Source organism: Leucoraja erinacea, chromosome 19, assembly GCF_028641065.1.
Source record: "Leucoraja erinacea ecotype New England chromosome 19, Leri_hhj_1, whole genome shotgun sequence".
Classification (NCBI taxonomy): Eukaryota; Metazoa; Chordata; class Chondrichthyes; order Rajiformes; family Rajidae; genus Leucoraja; species Leucoraja erinaceus.
In genome coordinates this window covers 5,456,278-5,477,095 of record NC_073395.1, presented here as the reverse complement: position 1 = coordinate 5,477,095, position 20,818 = coordinate 5,456,278, and the positions used below count along the sequence as shown (strand labels likewise).

General features: G+C 35.8%; 2 protein-coding genes across 12 annotated transcripts in view; one reads left to right on the top strand and one right to left on the bottom strand.

The window, feature by feature from the left end:
• LOC129706134 (serine/threonine-protein kinase WNK1-like) overlaps window positions 1-11,115 on the top strand; it is a 94,980-nt gene extending 83,865 nt beyond the window's left edge. For 6 of the 8 annotated variants that reach the window (XM_055650142.1, XM_055650143.1, XM_055650141.1 and 3 more), the window contains 4 exons: window positions 2,405-2,476; window positions 7,135-7,176; window positions 8,361-8,551; window positions 9,562-11,115. In XM_055650142.1, coding sequence (XP_055506117.1) covers window positions 2,405-2,476; window positions 7,135-7,176; window positions 8,361-8,551; window positions 9,562-9,882 — 626 coding nt within the window. In that variant the 3' untranslated portion in view covers window positions 9,883-11,115. The remainder of the gene's footprint in view (window positions 1-2,404; window positions 2,477-7,134; window positions 7,177-8,360; window positions 8,552-9,561) is intronic. The other 2 variants (XM_055650138.1, XM_055650140.1) reach the window with 2 other exon arrangements.
• A 2,741-nt stretch (window positions 11,116-13,856) lies between these two features.
• rad52 (RAD52 homolog, DNA repair protein) overlaps window positions 13,857-20,818 on the bottom strand; it is a 31,897-nt gene continuing 24,935 nt past the window's right edge. For 2 of the 4 annotated variants that reach the window (XM_055650145.1, XM_055650147.1), the window contains 4 exons: window positions 19,625-19,782; window positions 18,008-18,100; window positions 16,035-16,220; window positions 13,857-14,896 (listed from right to left, as the gene is read on the bottom strand). In XM_055650145.1, coding sequence (XP_055506120.1) covers window positions 14,835-14,896; window positions 16,035-16,220; window positions 18,008-18,100; window positions 19,625-19,782 — 499 coding nt within the window. In that variant the 3' untranslated portion in view covers window positions 13,857-14,834. Of the gene's footprint in view, window positions 14,897-16,034; window positions 16,221-16,275; window positions 16,455-18,007; window positions 18,101-19,624; window positions 19,783-20,818 lie in introns of those variants that run through there. The other 2 variants (XM_055650146.1, XM_055650148.1) reach the window with 2 other exon arrangements.

The window sequence follows — 20,818 nt, the reverse complement described above, 5'->3', positions numbered from 1 at the left end:
TGTGTTGGTTTAACTGCCTATAGCACATGATTCATCTCCATTAGCAGTCGAACTTTTAAATAATATAGAATCCAAGATCTGAGTTGAAAATTAGGCTAAAGCCTTGTGTTTCAGTGTTTTTCTATTGCCTAGCTCACTCAAGCGATTATTACAACAGTGCTCTTATAGATAAGAAAAATATAAAAATAGGCATTAAAAACAGCGCATTGTGGACGCATGGTTTTATCATTAAGAAATAATTCTGAAAGTTCTCCATTTAACAACCTAATGCATTTCGTTGTCTCTGTACTGTACACTGACAATGACAATTAAAATTGAATCTGAATCTGTAATCTCTTTTTTGCTTGCTTGGTTTCTCAGAACTCAGAACTGGCTGCCTTTCCGATTACAGTATAATCAAATTACACGATGTTCACAACTCCTGTTAGCGCAAGAACATCTATTGCAGAGAGGCTATTGTGTATCAGGAATTAAAAATAAGTGAAACTTTCAGCTGATTTTTCAAAAAATAACGTCTACCAAACCCTACCAGATGGGGTTTCAAAAGATAAAGGCTTGAAGGATATGTAGATCTGCAGTAGAAAATTTGGAGGTTTTATTGGTTAGAAATGCTGAAGGATGGAAACATTATTATATTATTGCATAATTCAAGTTGGCTCTTTCATACATAGTGCTAGAGAAAGATAATTTTAGATTATTTGACTAATAAAGTATCCTTTTAATTAATCAGACATTTCTTCTTCATTTCACTTTCTTTGGAAGAAGTAAAGATGGATTTGTTCAACTAAAATCAACATTCACTTCGGATTAACAATTTGTTGCATCCATACTTTATATGTCCCATAAATAGATGTAAGTTAACTCCCTTCAAAAAAGTTGTTCATGTTAAAGTAATTGACACTGGTACTCTCAAGCAGGTACTGAAAGCAATGTAATAGTTAATGTTACATTTGCCATTCCAAAACAACAGTCGCTAAAAATAAGCAGTTATTTAGACATGCATTCTTAAACCTATAATATCCACAGGCAAAACCTGCTATAGATTGGGACAAGAGATGGAATAGTCAAATGTTGCCAACTTTCAATGGTTGTTTTTGTGAATTAGATTTCTGTGAAGTTTAACGGGTCCTTTTTGAATGATATTTTGACGGTTAGTCTTCAAATCAAAAATAACTGAGGCATATTGCTCTATGTATGTGTATAAATGTATCTATGATTTGATATCGAATGCTGAACACATTGATGTTTCCTTTATTGTATTATGCATGAGCAAGCAATGGTTTTCCATTGTTGGAACAAAAGTGTATGTATTTTGGCAGATTCACAATTACTATGCAAATCCTAAAAATTCAATTGTTTCCATGGATTTCACTTCCATAGCAGGATTATATTTTTATTTCCGTTGTATGCAGCCCAGATGTCCGATCAAGCGAGGCTCAGCCAATGCCTCTCAAATGTTAAAGTTACCAGCAGGCTTTGTTTCCAACTGACTTTATCTCATCTGTCCTGCCCACCACGTTACATGTGTGGGTGGAAAGGGAGGGAGGGTGGAATCACATTACCAAAAAAAAAAACATTTGTATCACCCGCATCAAACACAAGTAAAAACAAATATTGTTTGCTTATTTACTTTTATACTCTTTCAATTGCGTGAGTGAATTTTATTCAACTTTTCCGGTAGCGATTTGTGAATTCTGTAAAGGTGAATTTCCATTTCGCAAAGGCTGTTACGTAGGGGCCGCACCTGTGTTGAATTTTGAGTGTTTCCTTATTCAGAACTCTGCAGATTGAAGTTGTGCAGTTATTCTGTAAAATATAAATTTTAGTACATGATTGTACATACATATTTCGATGGGCTGCATAATCTGATGGGTTGTGGATATTTATCTGCAGGTAATCACTGCTGGATGGTAACTGTTGGGCAGCTGCTAATACGCATTTAGGCTTTGACAGAAAATTGGGAAAGTTTACAGCTGGAAACAATGTGTGCTATATGCAAATAGGACTTGAAGGGGATTAACGTCCAAGGTCTTTTGAGAAACTTGTTGCATTCAGTTTGAAAATATTTGACCCAAGATTAAACTTTGACTAACTGGAAGAAAAGAATCAAATCTGACTGAATGTTCTTGTTTTAATAAGAAGCAGGAAGAATGCTTTGCAGAATTGGAGATGATAAATTCCTGTAATTAGAATTGCAATTTCCAGGGGAACAATAAAAATTACGAAACTCTCAAACTGATTGAAGCAGGTCTGCAATAGCCTGGGTGTGTACAAAGTAGCATTTAATTTCAAGCATTAGAATGAAAACGATTTTATTCAATGTGACATATTCCCTCGATGCTTATAAAACTAACATTCTGACTATAGTTGTCTGTTTTCCTCCTTTTCTGTTACTCTGTCACAGGCTCAGCAGCGTTTCACTGTGCATCAGAACAAGTAACTTTTAAACTTGGCGGCAGAAGAACAAGGTTTCTGAGTACGCCCTGTCTGGCTCTTTGTGTGTAACACTTTTATTCTTTCTCATCTTCCTTTTCTTTCTTTCCCCAACATAAAGCTTTGCTGCTATCAATGCATACTTTGTTCACTATGTTTTCTGAATTTTAGTCACCTATTCGAAGTTTTCCTATAGGGCAGCGTGATAAGTTGGAAAACTCAAAACATAAAGTGTGAATGAACTAATTTTTGATGATGATTTTGAAAAAGAAACAAAATAAATTGTGCAGGTGAATTTGACACAGAAGGTTGCAAACAACTAGACATAATTGTGTGTGCGTGCCTAGGTCAGTATATGCATCATTCAAACTCCTCTAGATAGCACATTTATTTTCACTTGAGGCCTGCAGAAAATTTAATCATAAGATGTATGTATACCCATTGATTGTAAAATGATCAAAATGATTGTAGAAACCTTGGATTTGGAGGCATTTTGCAAAGTTGACTTCTGAAAAGGTACTTCTGAAGGTAGAAGTCTTGTCTTGTGACCTAGGGTCCAAGATGATTTGTTTTCTTTTGTTCATCTCTGGGTTTTTTTTCCTTCTCCAACTCCAAAGCCTCTAACATCCAATCCTATTGCTTGTCACTGCCCATTTGATACCAAATAATGTGAAATGTGCAAGTCCCAATCAGTAGCATCTGATGCCTTGCTCCTCGGGCACAGCACTAAGTTCTGCAACATTTACCCATGACCATACCTTACCTGATACTAAAATGTTTCGAGCCATTACGTTTGTCTCTGTTGGTATTTTAACCAATGCTAATATGTAAAGTTGCTTTGCTGAATTATATTAGAGGCAGAGTCTTTATTATGGCTGCTTGTGAGCTGGACATTGAATCTTGTGACACAATGCCATTTTCACAATACTCGGCAAAACAGATCATTGTAAGGCATTGCTGAGCATCTACAGCCATGCGGAAAAAGAGTGAATCTGAACATTAACGTGGAAAAGCAGATACAAAACTCCTTAGTTGCATCCGTTTTGACGGAGTACTTTGTTGCAAAGTAACTCTAACTTTTGTGACCATTTTGAAATTATGCTTTTTCTTAAAGAGAAAAGTTAATTGGTCAAAATTCCCTTTTTTTTTATGGATACCCAGTCTTAACTCTTTGGATATTTTGTCCAAAGTTTAATGATGTTTTACTATTGAGTTTACCTCAACAGCAACTGCATCGTTTGAGTTCACACAAAAACTAGCAGCATGGTTTATTGCTGAGAGCTTGCAATTTAGCAAACTTAAATTCTGCAATAACCAACTTAAAATCCCCGTGTTTCAGATGAGCTATAGATAATGTATGCAATTTTCCTTAACATTGATTTATTAAAATTCAATGCTGTAGTACACTAACATCTGCTTTTGTAATCATTATAACTGTTGGTGGCCCTTTGGGGGTTGAGATAAAAACAACACTAACTCGGAGAAAGGTGTTGGTCGTTTGAATCATAACAGTGACATTAACATGGGGAAAAATGACAGAGTTTTCTTTAAAATACAATTGAAATTTTTGGTTGGGGGAACAAATTCCCATTTGGAATCTGGTCTTGGTGTGCAAAACTAAAGCATCTTTTCTTTTCCCAAGTTATAAACCTTTATTTAGGCTACTGTAGAATCCTTGCATTATTGCAGTATTCTCATTCCCTCGTTGTGTCAGAACCTTCCTGTGATCGTAGTAGGTCACTATTGGACATCGGTAGGTCAGTATTCCAATTCTTGTCCTGAAACTTTTAATAGGAAAGGCTAGCAATGTTTTAAAATTTCCATGCATTGCATGGCAACTCTTTCTTTCAATAAGTTTTTGACCATTTTGTTTTTATGTTGCTGTTGTTGACTAGAAACATGGCTGCATCATTAGAAAAAGCCCCCTTGTCCTTTATTCATGCCAGGTTTCTGTTTTAAAATTAACAAAATCTGAACTAAAAAAAAAAAACTTAAAATATGCTTTTGTTAATCTAATTGTAATAAAATCTTTAATGTGTTTTTAATAAAACATTTGTGTTTGGGCATTCCATCTGCCAGTGGTCAAAATTTGTTTCAAAACAAAATTTAAGCCGAGATACTAGATATTTGTACCATAGTTCCGATTTCAGCAACAATGGTGTAATATAATGAACGATTTGTCTTCTCTCGTATCATAGTTGCATATAAATATGGAATAGTTTAGCTTAATTAAAACACCAAGATACTGTAATCAATCAAGTGTAAGCTTACATCCTTTAACCAAGTGGTTTTACCATACATTAGTCAAAAGAGCTCACACTAGTTCCCCTGAATTAATTTGTCTGTCCTCCCTGCTTCAAAGTACATTTTCAAGTAGCTTGCTAACATAATTGCACAGTTCAATTAATGAAAAGGCAAGAAAATTGTCTGGATAGGCTTTACAAGAGAAGCTTGATCTGTAATTTTACATGAATCACCCCGCCTCACTCTTCCATCTTCTCTCTTTGGCACTCTTCACTTGTTCACATTTTGTCAGGAACTTACTGTTTACTTAGTTGTTGGACAATTATACTGTTATATGTATATATTGCAGAAGTAAAGCAGGCTTGTGGTGAGAGAGAGGGTGGTGGGGGGGAGAGAGATAGGGAAGGGGAAAGTCAGATCAAGATTAGATGACAATGGTTGAGTTCTCTGGCTAATTTGCTGTCTTGAAAAACAGATCTGGGTGTTTTAATGTAAGACTTCCAGTTAAATCCTTAAATCAATTCCATGGGTGTATTTGGAATCATTGCAATTCAGTACAAAAAATGCAAAGAATTGATGTTACTGAAATAATGCCGTGCCATAGGTTCCACAAGCTCACTAAGTTTCAATATTTCTGCATAAATTGAAAATAAGGGTAACATACACTAGATCACTAGATAAGAATTGACTTTACTACTTGACTTGGTGTGTGGTGGAATGCTCCAGTCATTTTCCTGATTTGCGAAAACACTTTGAATCCCACAGGCTGGTATGGATGCAGGTCCAGTGGACTTTTATCTCTGCTAATCCTAGTGCATGTCAGTTTAAATGTTCAACAAAGCAGCATGGCTTCCTACGAGTTTACATCTCATGGAAGTTGTTTGATTACAGCTTTCTTACCGTCTTGGTCTCAATTTTCTGACCTTTCCACTATCTAGCAGCTCTGTGTAAGTAACTTCATATTACAAGCAAGCATTGTGGTTATTGAAGCTTAAAGAGGGAATAAATATATTGGATTGTAACTTTAACATATGGTGCATAAAAGACTGTCTTTACTTTTTCCTTAAGACATTTGGAAATGATCAAAGGCAAATTTATTTTGCAGCACTTTCTGATAATAAACTAACCATTTTAGTTTACTGATTATATGAGAGAAGATTTTTTGCAAATTCCATTCATGAAAAAACTAATTTAAAATACATGTCTTAAATTTTACTTCCAAGCTAAAGTGTTGTTTGGCTCAGCAAACTATTATTTTTACACTGATATACTAAAATGATACCTATGAATTAATAGTCACCGTTATAGAAAGATACACTATGGAAACAGACCCTTCAGCCCACCGAGTACACTACAACCGTGATTTAGATTAAAGCTGCATTATTCCATTTTTTAATTCTCTTTAATTCTTGTCAACTCCTTGCAGATTTTATCATTTACCTGCACACTAGGGGCAATTTATAATGGGAATTAGCCTACTAGCTAATTGGGATGTGGGAGGAAATCAAAGCACAGAGAAGAAACGTGGGTCAGAGGCAGAACATGCAGACTCCAGACTGATAGCACCCATGGTCAGTTAACTGGGGTCTAACACTGAGAGGCAGTGGCTCTATTAGCTGCACTTCTGCACTGCCCATAGGATGCTGATAACACATTTTTAGAATCTGGTATGAAATTAATCTGATTGCTAAATGACTCTTCCCTACAACAAATTTATTTTCTGTCGTCACCTCATTTTGACCCTCCTGGTTTTCATTAGAGAATTGGGTGCATTGGACTTGAAGATATTATTGTTCTGCAAACAGATTCGGATTCTGCCTGAATTAGCTAACAATACCCAACTTGCATTATATATGGCATAGAGAGACACAAACGATGGCCCTGTTTAAAATTACTTGTCTGTGATCTTGAACGGAATGTGTTCCTTCTCGACCACAGCCCACCCAAAGTATGTTTGCTTTTTCCAGTTTGCTGGTTTATTACAACACTAAGGCAGCAATTGAGGGAAAAATAATTTTCTTTGGTAAATACGACCTGACCATTGTATGGTGCTGCAGAGCAGTTGCACTGTATAGAGTACAGATAATGAAATAACAATCAATAGGAAAACAGTGTAAGTTTTATGTTCTGAAAACTGGGAGACAATTTTTTTTTTTAATTGAATAATTGGCTTTCTGTACTGCTCCAAATTTGTAATTGTCAAGCTGTTAAAGGTTGCATGACTAATAAAATGTTGTAATGGGTTCGAAGGATACTTGCTTTTTACTAAAATTACTGTTTAATGAGGCTCTCACTACCTGGATTTTGCACATATGCACTGAATGATAACCATTTGCTTCCTCTTTGGTTTTACTGTGACAGAATCCCATATCACACAAATCAATTCAATTGATATTAATGTACTTTTTCCCCATTCTGTATGTTTCTCTTCTCCAAGCACTTTTCTTTATTCTTTAGGGAAGATGGTGAAAAAAGTCTGCCCATGCAACCAATTGTGTAGTAATTATCCTTTTCTCATGTTTTACTTCGCATGTTACACTTTGATATTATAATCCTTGCAACTGACTTTAGCAGTTCAGCTCATGCGATTTATTTTGAGGTTTCTACAACATTAAGTGTATGGAAGGGCAAAAAATTTGCAGAAACCCAGTCTTTCTGTTGCTTGATTTAAAGCAATGTTAGAATCGATTTCCTCCGATTGGCTTTATGGCTTGTATTGACAGAATATGTAGACTTAAAATTTATAATACATTTATTTTTATACATTAGCAAATTGAAATGTAATCTAACATAAAAATGGAAATTAAAAACATTTCCCAGCCATTCATTTGAAAGTAATCCTTGTCCATGACAACATTTTAAGTGAAATAATAAATAAATTGCTAAATAGTATAACTAGTAGTGTTTACTCCTCCACCTCTACCCCCAAAACCTCATCCCTTGCTCACATGCTGAACTTAGCTGGCCAATTATCAGATATGACAAAACCTAAAATGCTGAAGTCAAGTGTAAAGATAGCTTTGGTCTTGCATGTGCTAAGAGCTGATTAAGTTGTGAATGTGGATTAATTTAATGTTTTGATATCTTAATGCATTGCATGCTCAATGCAACTTGGCTTTAATACATCCTTGAGTCGCCTACAAGCAGTAGAGAAAGATTGCATGGAGCCTTTATTTTAAAAAATGGCTTAACTAATAAACTTGTACATACAGCTCCTCTATTCTAACACAAACGTAGACCATACAGTCTGAAGTGAGATGCATGATATGAATGTAAGAATTACAGGCAAATTCTTTAGCTTTGTTCAGCGTCTCGGCACAGTAGTCTGGATCCATTAACGGATCATCTTCGGATGATATTAGTCAAACTTGTCACCTTTCTTTTACTGATTCAATTCAACAAAAGAAAACACTTACATTACATCCTTTATGAAGAGAAACACACAAGTTGATTAAAACCATCATTAACCTTTGTTAAGGAGTGACAAGAAAATAAGCATTCATCTTTATTGTTTGTGATAAATTCTAGTAATGTTTGGTTTGATATGTATCAAGAACAAGTATAGGAGCCATCAAACAAAGTTATCGTCTAGTATTAAAATATCAGCAAGTTACTTTTCTTTTATTTGAGAACTCTGATCATAATTTCAAAAAATTAATTTGATCAATTTTCTATTTTGCCAGGGACAACTAGCACAAATGCAGTAAGTGGGGTTGGGCAAATGCCCCAACAACCAGCAATGACGAGCAGAAAAGGCACCTTCACAGATGATTTGCATAAGTTGGTAGATAATTGGGCTCGAGATGCGATGAACCTATCACAGAACAAGCGTGGTATAAAGCAGCAGGGTCAACCAGGCCAACATTATTCTGAAGTAAGTAAGCCTGCCGTTCATGCTTAGAAATTGTTTTAAAAGGTGTGCTTTTTAAAATCATTGGCCTCGCTGAGAGTGCTGATATTGAGTTAAATGACCAGTTGATTTGTTTTCCAGAATGTGTATCTTGAGGTGGGAATGTTAACTGGAATAACAGGAAGGATTTGGGCCTTGAAAAGCTGCAATATAGCTTTCCACTTTTTTTAAACTTTGGTAGAATTGGAGACGGGGTCTACAAAGGATGCATTCTCAGTCTCATAGTATGTTCCGCATTAACTCATGACTGTGATGCCAAATTCTGCTCTAACTTAATTTACAAATTTGTAGATTACACCATTGTAGTTGGCCTTATCTCAAATAATATTGAGACGGAGTACTAGAAGGAGATAGTGTTTAGTAACATGGTGTTTGGACAACATTCACTACCTCTGTGTCAGCATGATAGAATGAATTATGGACTTGGGGAAGCAAGGTGGTGTACACTTCCAAGCCAGGATCAATGATGCTGTAGTGGAGGTGGTTGAGAGCTTAGAATTCCTTGGCATATATAAAACACAAATTTGTCCTGAACATTGAAGCCACAGCCAAGAAAACACACCGATAGCTTTACTTCTTAGGAAGACCACGGAAGTCCTGCGTGCATCCATCTTACACTTGCCAACTTCTACAGGATCCAGCGAAGAAAGTATCTGATTGGAATGCAAAAAATGGAAGTATGCTCTGTCCAGCACGCAAAAAAAGACCTATTCATTATATCTCCGTATACTTGCCAAAAGTATACTAATACCAATACAGATACTGAAGTTTCTTTTGTAGATTCTGTGGCAAACTGCAAGATTCGTATGTTAGATTGAAAACTCATCAAGACATTCTTAATTTAATAGAAGCAGCACTACTTACCCTTTGAACCACCAATTAAATCCATTTCAGAATTATTCTTTTTAGACGTGTCATTAGTTTTTTCATAGGTAGCTATTCTATTAATGCTGTTTGTTTGTAACATTTTACAGACAATGCCGAGGAAGTATTCAGCACCAGGTCAACTTTGCGTCTCCATGGCCAACTCTGTGGGAGGACCACCTATTTCTGCTTCCTCAGTGGGTTCACTGGGTCCTTTCAGCAAGACTCCTCTCTGCCAGTATGGTTATCCTGGAGCGCCATATGGTGCTCAGTGGACTGGAGCACCTCCCCAACAGCAACCTGGCATTATAGCACCAACGGCTGGCCTCCAGTTTCAAGGAGTTGGTACCACATCACTACAGAGCTTTCCCTTGGGTACTTTGCAGAAATCTGTCAGCAGTCCTACCGGATCCAATCTTAGGACAACGTAGATTCTAGTTCTGGATAAGTGTGATCAATAGACTGAGTGGAATTCAAGGTTAAATGCCTCTGCTGATGTTGCCAGGGCTAGGTCATAGAGCTTCAAAGCGTACAAATGGCTGACACTGCTTTTATATACACAGCATCATTGAGAGCTATTTTACTAGTTCTGTTTCAAACAGCGTTCTGTGCGGACATGTATTTACCCATCAGTTTTTGATGTTCAAACACTGTGATATAAATGTTGTTGGACAACAGTAGTTAAAAGTGGATTTAGAGGGTTTAAAGTTTTAAAGAAAAACATAAAAAAAACTAAAGCTAGCTATAATCCATACTTATCAGAGACACTTTAACTTCCTTTGTTACTTCATTGTATTAGATAAATAAATGTGAATGTAAAATTGTATAAATGTACTTGAATACCTGTTTTCCCAGTATGCTTGCTGGATTCATAGTGCCTTGTATTGTGCTTCTGACTTGTCTGCAGGAAAGCACTTAGTGTCCCCAACAGAGAAAATAAAGAGGAAGAGAGCAAGTGAAGATGGAGTTGTGGTAATGTGAATAGTTACACTTGTTCTTTAACAGAGCTATTGTCACAGGCAGTAACTGAATTGCCATCCATTCCCCTTAATCTGTTCTTGTCTTTGTCCTTCCCTCCCCGGTGATAGCCTTTTAATTGCTGAAATTGTGGAGCACTTAAGGCCAAGATAATAATGGTTTAAGTTTTCTCATGTAGTTTAAGGGTCTGCATTTTCCAGAATTTTCGTCAAGTGCCGTTGCTTCCAAAAATGCATTGGAAAAATCATTTACATTTGATTCTATTGAAGTTCCCGTCAAAATTATTATTTAATAGTTATCACTATGAATACTGCTGAAATATAATAAAAGCAGCAGTCCTTTTACATACCAGAACATGTTTCAGGTTCCTTCAAGTGATATTAAATTGGTGGGAGGAAATTGGGTTCTGCAAAAAATCCACCATTAATCTTTTAGTGTAATTCATCATTGCAGTTTATTGATCATCTGTTAATTTATAGATGACCATGGCAACGTTTACTCTGTGGTTGTAGGCTATCACCATTAAAATAACCTTTGAAGCAACACAGAACAATGTTATTCATCTGGATGTATGGGAAATGTGAAGAGTGTCATGGAGAACTTGTAATCACTTCAGGAAGGCCTTTCTGATGCTATCTCTTGGTTTTTCCTAGAATGTAAATCCTGATTTCCAAATGAAATTCTATATTGGTTTCAGCTGTGGTGACCAGATTTGGGCCAAGTGCTTTAATTTAAACATTACAAAATTAAAAAGACCAAGCTGATGTAGATGTTTTCCCATTAATATATGTATAAAATAAACAGATTTAATTCCTGTACGAACAGTAACTTGAAAATTTGCGACTTTATCCATTTCCCCAACCCAGAAAATATTTTTCCTTCCTCATTTCACATTTCAATGCAAACTACACATTTAGTTTTGTTTTGCCAGGTATTTGCAAAAAAGTGACTCGTAAAGAACTGGTTGAGAGTTATGTTACAGTTTATAGTGATATGAAAAATAAAAGGACAAATACACAAAATTTGGATGCAAAGGTTGTTTCAGAGAGAAAGAGTTTCAGTTCTCTGACTTTTATCAAAGAACTGTTAAAATCCTGCATTTGTATTTGTTACAAACTGCAGTTGAGCACTTTATTTTGATTTTTTTTTCAAGTAAAATTGAGGAAGGTTGCACCATTTATTAAAATATTTTTTTCAATATGAATGAATGGTTAGTTCTGCTGTAACTGTTACAACAATTCATGGAACTGAAGAATTTTTACTGCAGCACTTGTTGCAGACTATTGCTGAAAAGTGAGCCTTAAACAATATTGAATAGAGTTGGGAAGCTTAAACTGAAGTTGTAGAAGTAGACATACTATAGCAAATTATCCATTAGCTCTTGTTTGAAATGCCCAAACTCTAAGAAAAGCATGCTTTGAAATTAGAGTTCTCTTGTATAAAGTACCTGTTATGAAGAACACACTTTTCTCTCTAAAGGCTTTTAATACAAAAAGCTTAGAATTATCGTGTAATTTTATTGTTAGTTGGAAATGTAATGGTATTCTGTACACCTGCTTTGGGGAAGGAGGGGTGGGATTTATTTTATTTTAGGCAGATAGGCATGATAATGAGAACTTTTTATTTCTTTGTCTTTGCTTCCCTTTTAATAAAATTGGAAGGTATGGGGGACTGTTTCAGCAGGTGCTTTTGTATCTTCTACCCCATGCTTCATCATATTTCTTATTTCTGTATGTGGATTAATTTCTTTAAATCAAAGCAAATAAAGGCAAGTACTACAACCAGTATTACTCCTTAGACTGCAATAAACTGTGAAAAGTCCACACATACGTCGCTTTTTAAAAAAAGTTGAAAGTATAATTTTTCGATGAGTTATCTGACCTCTGAGTAAAACCCTAGATCTTCTGTGAAATTTATACTATTTGCATGGGGTTGAGGAGGTGGCTCAAGTTTCTAAATAGTCTTTTTTTTTTTTTTCCTTTGCCCAACTATTCACCCCTCCCCATGAAAACAACTCCAGTTGATGTAGAATAATATGCAATAAATAATCCTGGGACTGCTATTGAGGATGTTGGTTACTTGGTATTTGTTTTTGGTTCCTGTTTAAGTACAGGCAGAAAGTTACGAGTTTCAGTACATGTATGCTATTCCTGTGCATATTTTTATGCAGTTAATATATTCTGTATTATGTTGCTCTAATTAAGAATTATTCTCATACGACAACTAGAGCAAATAGCAGCTGGTCTTCATTTTATTTTAAATTTGGGTGCAGAGCACATTTCTTTCTCTCCATCTCTCCTTGTCTTGGGCTTTTTTAATATTGTGCAAAAAGCTTGATCCATTTGCCATTTCCCTTATGGAAAACAATTGAAAAAATGTACAAATGTTATAAATGCTACTGACTGGTGTTAAATTATTTTCTGTAATACCTTTCTCCCCACCCTCCCCCTCCCATCAAATTGCAGTCTTGAATCTCTTCTGTTGCTCTGGAGTTCAGTGTCTGTCCAAGAGATCTCCTTTCATTATTTAACATTATACACTGTAAAGAAATATGGGGATCATTTGCAACATGAATTGTATGTTTGCACTAAATAAAGGTGTTGAGCTACATGCAAGATTGCGCTTTGCGCTGAAATTTGTTACTTTCTTTGTAGATTATTAACTGAAATCATTCAAATAAAAATGATCAAAATCTCAGTACATCTGTTTGCATATTTCTCACATTAATAACCTTGCCTTGTTTTTCGTGGTTAGTTTTAGCAGTATTTTCGTTTGCTTATTTGGAAGGTCCCGTGTTAGTGATTAGAGAGCCAATGAGCTACATGTTAAAGTCAACCAATTTGCTAAGTTGGTACATTTGATGTTGTTTCTTATGGAGTTCAATAGGTTAAAATTGCCCTAAAAGAAAAGTGCTGCCCATATAAGTCCCAGTTAACAAGATAACTATGAATGACAAAGACTTCCATTCACGTAATTAATCCAGGAAATTCCTAAAATACGTATTAAACCCGATTGTTTCTTAAATATAGCTAGACTTTCCATCTCCAGTTTCATGTTAGATTGCTGTGATCATTTTATGTATTTACTTTAACTTTCACTGTTTTGGAGTTGCCTCGCTTTCTTCCCACCTTGATTAATATTCCTTCAGCATTTTTCAATTGCCTTTAAAATGCGGTAGAATGCTTTTCTCAACCGGAACTTTTTTCCATGTTTAAAAAATCTTGATTTCAGTTGTGAATAACAATCTACCAATGCAATGCTTTTGTTTTTCTGCATTGGGAACAGAATGTTACAAAGTGGGATACAAGGACAGGGGAAGGGGGTGTGTGAGATGGGCTTATCGGTTTCACTTCAGTTAATCAAATAGTAGCCACAGAATACGGAAAAAGAGTGGACTTTCGGAATTAGGAGGAACAGGCAGAAAAAGCAAGGTCACAAGTTTTTAATTATGAAAATATCAAGAGTGCACAGAAATGTACAATTGTAAAGATATTAGAATTCTGTGGAAGGGGTAAAATAATACAACACAGTTTAAAAAAACATGTCACTCAGTCTTTCTCCAGCTCAGTCTCTTGTTTTAATGGAACTTGCATTCTTTTGTCTGCATGGACAGAATATAAAGATGGCAACTAAGTGTATTAAGACTAAACAGTAATATTTTGTGCCTGTAGGCATATAAATTAATGAATTTTGCAGTTAATAGACAGAGTATCTACTAATTGTACCTTTTTGCATAATTTACATGTCAAGTTGCAAGATGCATTAGAGTCTGGAGGATGAAAATATTGCTGACGTTCTTTGAAATAATGTACAGATTATCTCTGCATTTTGAACTTTACAATTATTTTGGTAATAAATAAAAAATCTCTGGATGCTTAGACAATTATGATGACCAAGAATCGGAAGATCAACAATACAAAATTAGACTACAATCACGTTACTTGATAATATCACCTGTCCTCCATTTCTCCCACCCATTTCAGTGCAATGGTACATTCGAAATTTGACAAGCTTGGAAAGCTTGTGTTGCTTTCTAAACAAATTCCCTTAATATTGATTTAAAAAATGTATATTTTTCAATATTTCCCCACACGTACTCATAGCAAACTATCTACACCTAATGGAAGAGTCTCTATACATCAGTAGAATCGCTAGCCGTTTCTATTGTGATGCTGTATATTCAAAATAGCAGCATAAAATGTTCCTGGGAAATATCATTGTTATACATGGTGTAGATTTGAAATAACTTAGACGGGCAAATCCTATAAAGGAATTCAATGAACATGAAAATTTGCACTATCCTTAAAGGCTGTTTTTGAGTGACACTAGACATTCCTAACAAACAAAAACACAAAGGTAAAAACTAAGACAATAAAAAAAGTAATATTTTGGCAAATTGATCTTTTCAGGCAGGTTCCAATCTGCGTTTCTTCATGAATTGCCCCATTCGGCAAGGACTGGATTCTACTGGAAATAAAATCCAAGGTTACTTTTCAAATCTGTTGCGCTGAACAAGGACTTTGTCTCTGGTAACAAATAATCAATTACTAAATATACTTAGTTGCAGAGTTCTGCTGTAAATGTAGAATTAATCACAACTCTGAAAGAACAATAATGTCACAGTTGATTATGCTGACTTTTGTCTGCAGCTCTGCTGTTGTGACAAGAGTCAGACTGAGGAGAATGCAGCATCTGCAATTTCTTGTATCTAGAATACAAGGTCTGATTGATTTCAGAGGTTTACTTGGATAAAGATTTAGAAGACAAATTAAAATATGGCAATTCATTTTAGTTTAAAATTCAGTTATTTTTCCATTGAACTACAATTTTAACATCTCTGAACATAAGATATTTCAAAACTTAACATTAATGACAAGTTTAACAGCTGGATATGTGTTCACAGTTTTGGTATTTTCTCAGGACAGTTCACCATGTCCAGTGGACTCCACTGCAGAGTGTTAGTGGGCGAGATGCTCTATCCGGCCAGGAAACAAACCAGCACAAACCAGCTGAGTAATTTTTAAAGAATCATACTGCACAATAAATGGAACATTTAAAAACTATTTTCAGTAGCCTTGGACTTCACCCTGGGCAGAAAAAAAATATTGTGGGCATGATGCCTACTCTGGGCAAAATGTTAGTATTAGACAAAAAATAACCAACATTAATTTTAATTCTCAGTCCAGATAGTTGCTGTTATGGAGATATTTACAAAATGCAAAATGTATTAAGACCCTGGATTAATGGATAGGACAGATTTGGCGGGATATGAACCAAACGCTGGCAAGTGGGACTAGTGTAACTGGGACATACTGGCCGGTGTGAAGGGCCTGTTTCCACACTGTTTTACTCTATGCTAATACTGGTTTGCTATCCTTGTCATGACATATAAAATTTGATCTGCGCAAATAGTCCAGCAATCAATTGAAAGATCATACGCAAATTAAGAATACACTTCCAACTGCTTTCTTGCAGAATGATTTATTTCATGTTGAACCACTTTTAATCCAACTATTGTAGTCCTAAGCTTTGCCACTAAAGAGCTAAAACACTTTGATTTGCTAGTTTTGGCAATACAAGTTCAGGCAATACAAGTTAACCTTACCTGTTCGGTTTTGATAGGCATTGTGTGGTTGTTTTGAGAGAATTATCTTTTGTGGAGTTCTGCTCCTTGTCATCATCTGATGTTGGTCTCTAACAGGTGTAGATGGAGTTTGTTCCTGCCGAGGGGCATTTGGATTACTCTCAAAACTGGTACCATCCAGAGGAATATCCCAGAGTTCAGGATCATCTGTTGATTCATAAACAATGTTACACTAGATTTGTACAAGTAGGGTCCTCCCCATCTTAAGACGCCCTGCTTATGTATAATCCTTACATAGGAATGGGCGCCCGGGATGGATTTGATGGCTGCTGCAGCATTGCAGGCATCTGCCATGTGGGATTCTGATTTGCAGCTGTACTTCCAATTCATGAACCGTTAACAGTTTTCAAGCATAGAACCCTGCCAAAACCTACAGAGGACCTGCAAGTGGAAAATCAAAAATCGGTAGCTGTTTAAAGTCTAAAAAACAAAAAGCTTTAAATACGTAGTAGATCGGGCTACAACTATGGAAAGAAACGGGCAAGGCTGAAGACCCCAGATGGAGTATTTGACTCTAAACATTAGGCGTTTCTTTTCCCTTGGATGTAGCCTGGCCTGCTTCACCATTTCTGCTTTTATTTCAGTAGATTCCCACATTCAGTAACTTACTGTGGATTTTGTGTCCAATCCTAACTAAGGAGACAGTGAGAAATAGTGGGACAGTTAAACTGTCTTGTAACTTTTAATTTCATTATTGGAATGAAAGACATTTCTCTTTTTGCCTTGTCCACTTTTTCATCTGAGCTATCCCTCTTATAATTAAGCCTTGCGTCAACGAAGTAGCGGCAATCTCTGCCACCTATGTGCCTCTCAAAATGATGAGTGCAATAACAAAAATATATCTACATTGACAACGGAGCAGATATGTCAAAATTTAAAGTTCACAGCAGTTTTTGGGTAAAATCTCAAGACATTAGAGGTTCAGGATTCTGTATTGCTAATACACATTAATGTATATAAAATGCTTCTTGTAGGTGCCTCAAATTTGACAAATGAAAATTTCAACTGATGGTTAATTTATCTGATTTAAAAGTTTATTATAGATGCCTTATATTCTATGTCTCCAATTTATTAAATAGTCCGTTGTAGGGTCAATGTGCTGAGCATTGACCAATGTTTAAAACTGTATTGTCAAGTTTGTCGATTGCACATTTAATAACAAGCATGTTTAATTTTTTTTTGTCCAAGTAACATATATATCAAACATAAACCAGATGTATCAGTGACCACTGTGGACACATGAGGCAGAGAGAATATGCAAACTCCAGTCAGCACTATAGATCGGGATCACACAGCTGGACCACTGTGTTGCCCACACCTGAATATATTGGTTTGATGCCCAAAGACACATTTTATAGGTGTACAAGGCACGTTGTTGCTCAACAAATTTCATGGTCCTATATACAATTCCTGTATATTGGATACAATATTGTCAGGATAAAGTTCAACATTTTTGCCAGTGTTCACTTTTGTCACATGTTTTGATATTTCTTGATGTGTAAAGTATTTTAAATAAAGGTTTTTTCAAAGTATCTTTGGAAACATGGCATTATCCCACAGAGATGATAATAGTGATCAGTCAATTCAATGAAATATTATTGCTGAACAAATACCTGCTAGTTAGTGCTGCAGATCACCATTTTGGTAGTTTTTTTTTCAGGTCAGCAGAAAATCCATGGCTTCACCGGCGATGTCAAAATATATGGTAATAGAAATATCACTGCCGTCACAACTTATACACTCAATTAACTTCCCCCTATCAGCCTTCTGGTTCTGACTGCTTTTGGATTTAACATGAGCATGATCAATGTTCTGCGTAGAAAGTCTTCAGTCAGCTGCCAATAACTCACGATGCATAATAAAAACCACAAACTTTTCAAAATGTCTGAAATGATAACTTTCCCTTTAATTTTTATTGAGGATGGAAAACCTACCAGCCAAGAGCTTATCCTGAAAAAAATCAGCTTCATGGTTGACAGGTGTGCTGTGATTAACCATTGATGCCAATTTTGACTGTGCGGTTGTCACTACAAGCAGAAAGGAAAAATGATTCCAATCAACACACACAAGTAAATAAATAACAGTCATTTGCAAAGATGCACTATGAAATAATCAGTCTCTGGGAAAGTAGTTTACGTGTGATAAATTTTACACAAAAGCATTGGAGATAGGTAAAACAACAATAACAGCAAAAACATTTCCTTTATGGATCACGGTTAAGGTTAATTACTTTAGCACGTGAGCTAGGCTGAAGAACAAACGGTGTTAAAGATTGGAAGCTGGATTTTTTCATGATCTCCCTATTTAAAATAAACTTTAATTGGGTAGCAATAACAACAACATCAAAACATATTCTTTGCATTATGGTGAAGAAGAATTTTAATCTTTGAAACATTTTGTGAAAAAGTCATGAATAACAATAGACAATAGATGCAGGAGTAGGCCATATGGCCCTTCAAGCCAGCACTGCCATTCAACGTGATCATGGCTGATCATCCACAATCAGTACCCCGTTCCTGCCTTCCCCCATTTCCCCTGACTCCGCTATCTTCAAGAGCTCTATCTAGCTCTCTCTTGAAAGTTTCCAGAGTATGTGTAAAAAAAGTGTTTCCTCATCTCTGTTCTAAACGGCTTATCCCTTATTTTCTCTCTCCCGCCTTTCTTAAAACGTGGGACAACATTAGCTACCCTCCAATCCACAGGAACTGATCCTGAATCTATAGAACATTGGGAAATGATCACCAATGCGTCCACAATTTCTAGAGCCACTGCCTTAAGTACCCTGGGATGCAGACCATCAGGCCCTGGGGATTATCAGTCTTCAGTCCTATCAGTCTACCTAACACCATTCCCTGCCTAATGTGGATCTCCTTTACTGACATTTACTGAAATATATTGCTGAGCCTGATTGCATAAGTCCCAGATCGAAGAAGAGTCCACATCAGGCAAAAATATGGTTTCCTTCCCTTTAGGACATTAATAAACCATGTATCCTTTTTGAAGCTATTCGGCAGCTTTTATATTCAAATGTTCTGGCACCAGCCCACTAGTGATATGAAATTTAGGTTACCTATTCCCTTCTCTCAGTATCAGATTTTCACAGTAATTTCTTCACTTCAGCATTTTTAGTTTAACACCCATCGCTACCTTCAACAGATTTACAGAACCACCCCCTTGACACATCCTGGCTCCTTCATATTTTAACTATTTCCCAGTGAACTGCTCCAAATAAAACTTTGCATCCATTGTACTTCATTGTGATTTAAATTGTTGCATTGTGTGAACAACAACTTCACATTAAAAGCAGATTATGATTAACAACACCAAAGTTTTTCCTTGCTAGATAATTAGGCTACAATAATTTTTGCATCCATTTTAAAAGATCAATTTTATTTAAATTTAGAATAATTGAAAATGTAAAACCTATAAATTAATTTTTAGGTAGTTACAATATGTATTAACATAGAGGTTTTGATGGCTTTTATGGATACAAATAAAAGCAGCTTTGACAATTCTGACAGTTCTCTTTTTACATGGGCAATCTCCTGTACCTGGGTAATTGGTTGCTTGTGCTTCACTACAACTACCAGTTTCGTGTGGCTGTGGTTGTAGTTTCTTTGCCATCTGTTCTTTGAACTGTTGTTGGAGTTGCTTCTGTCGAAGTTTCCGTTGGTGTGTGGGATCCAGATCAGTGCTGCAATCTGTGTTGCTATGTAAACAGAGAGCCATGCAATGCAATTAATTTCTTCATGCACTGCTCCTTTTTTACCATCAATTCACAGCCACAACCCATCCATCTAACTGACCAGCCTTGTGAAACAAGACAAGCAACTCTGTTTACGATAGCGTTACCATTATCTTAATACCAGTTTAGTATATTACCACATGCAGATATCAGAAAAACTCCAGGTATTATTCACTTAGCAAGGAAACTACAAGGATCTGACATGCAAGAATCTGTAAATATTACTTCTTCTGATAACCAAATTAGAATGTAGCCAAGGACTACAAACAGATCATTTATGCATGTCAGCTAGAGTTGTTCAGATTATTTCCACTTCCTAGCTCCTGATTTGTGATGACAATAATGCTATTATTAATCTGTATTGATCTCTCTTACCCCTCAGATTTACGTCAATAATATTTCTGCCACCACTAACTGATCTATAAATTACCTGGCCAATAACTTATTTTCACTTTTTAAATCAATGATATTTTAATGTTAATCCTGTAGTTTCAATGAAAGGAAGACTTTGATTGTGCTATCCAGGACATATGACAATAAAACAGTCTCGACTCTCTATAGACTAAAGATTGACAAGACAAATCCATTATATTTACTCCCTTGCTTCTCAACAACCAAGGAAAGATCTGGGCTTATAATATTGGATTGATAATTTACGACTGGTTCCATCAGTAAATGATACAGCACCAAAAAAATCAAAATTCAGCAGGACTGCCACAAAAAAGCTTGTTGTTTCCTGCAGGAAGGAAGTCCTAAGAGGTGATGGAACTGGTTTATTATAATAAATGTATTGGTAAATAGTTATTGTTTAATGTGAGCAAACGGGAAATATATAATTAAGTAATAATATATAATAGCCTGTGGAATATATGGATTGTTAATATCTGGAAGGCTATACAACTTAGAATGAACAAACAGCTCAGAGTATTCTAAATGTCAAACAAATAAACTAAATCGTGACACACTGTGAGTAAATTTCCATGTCTCCAGAGACACTGAT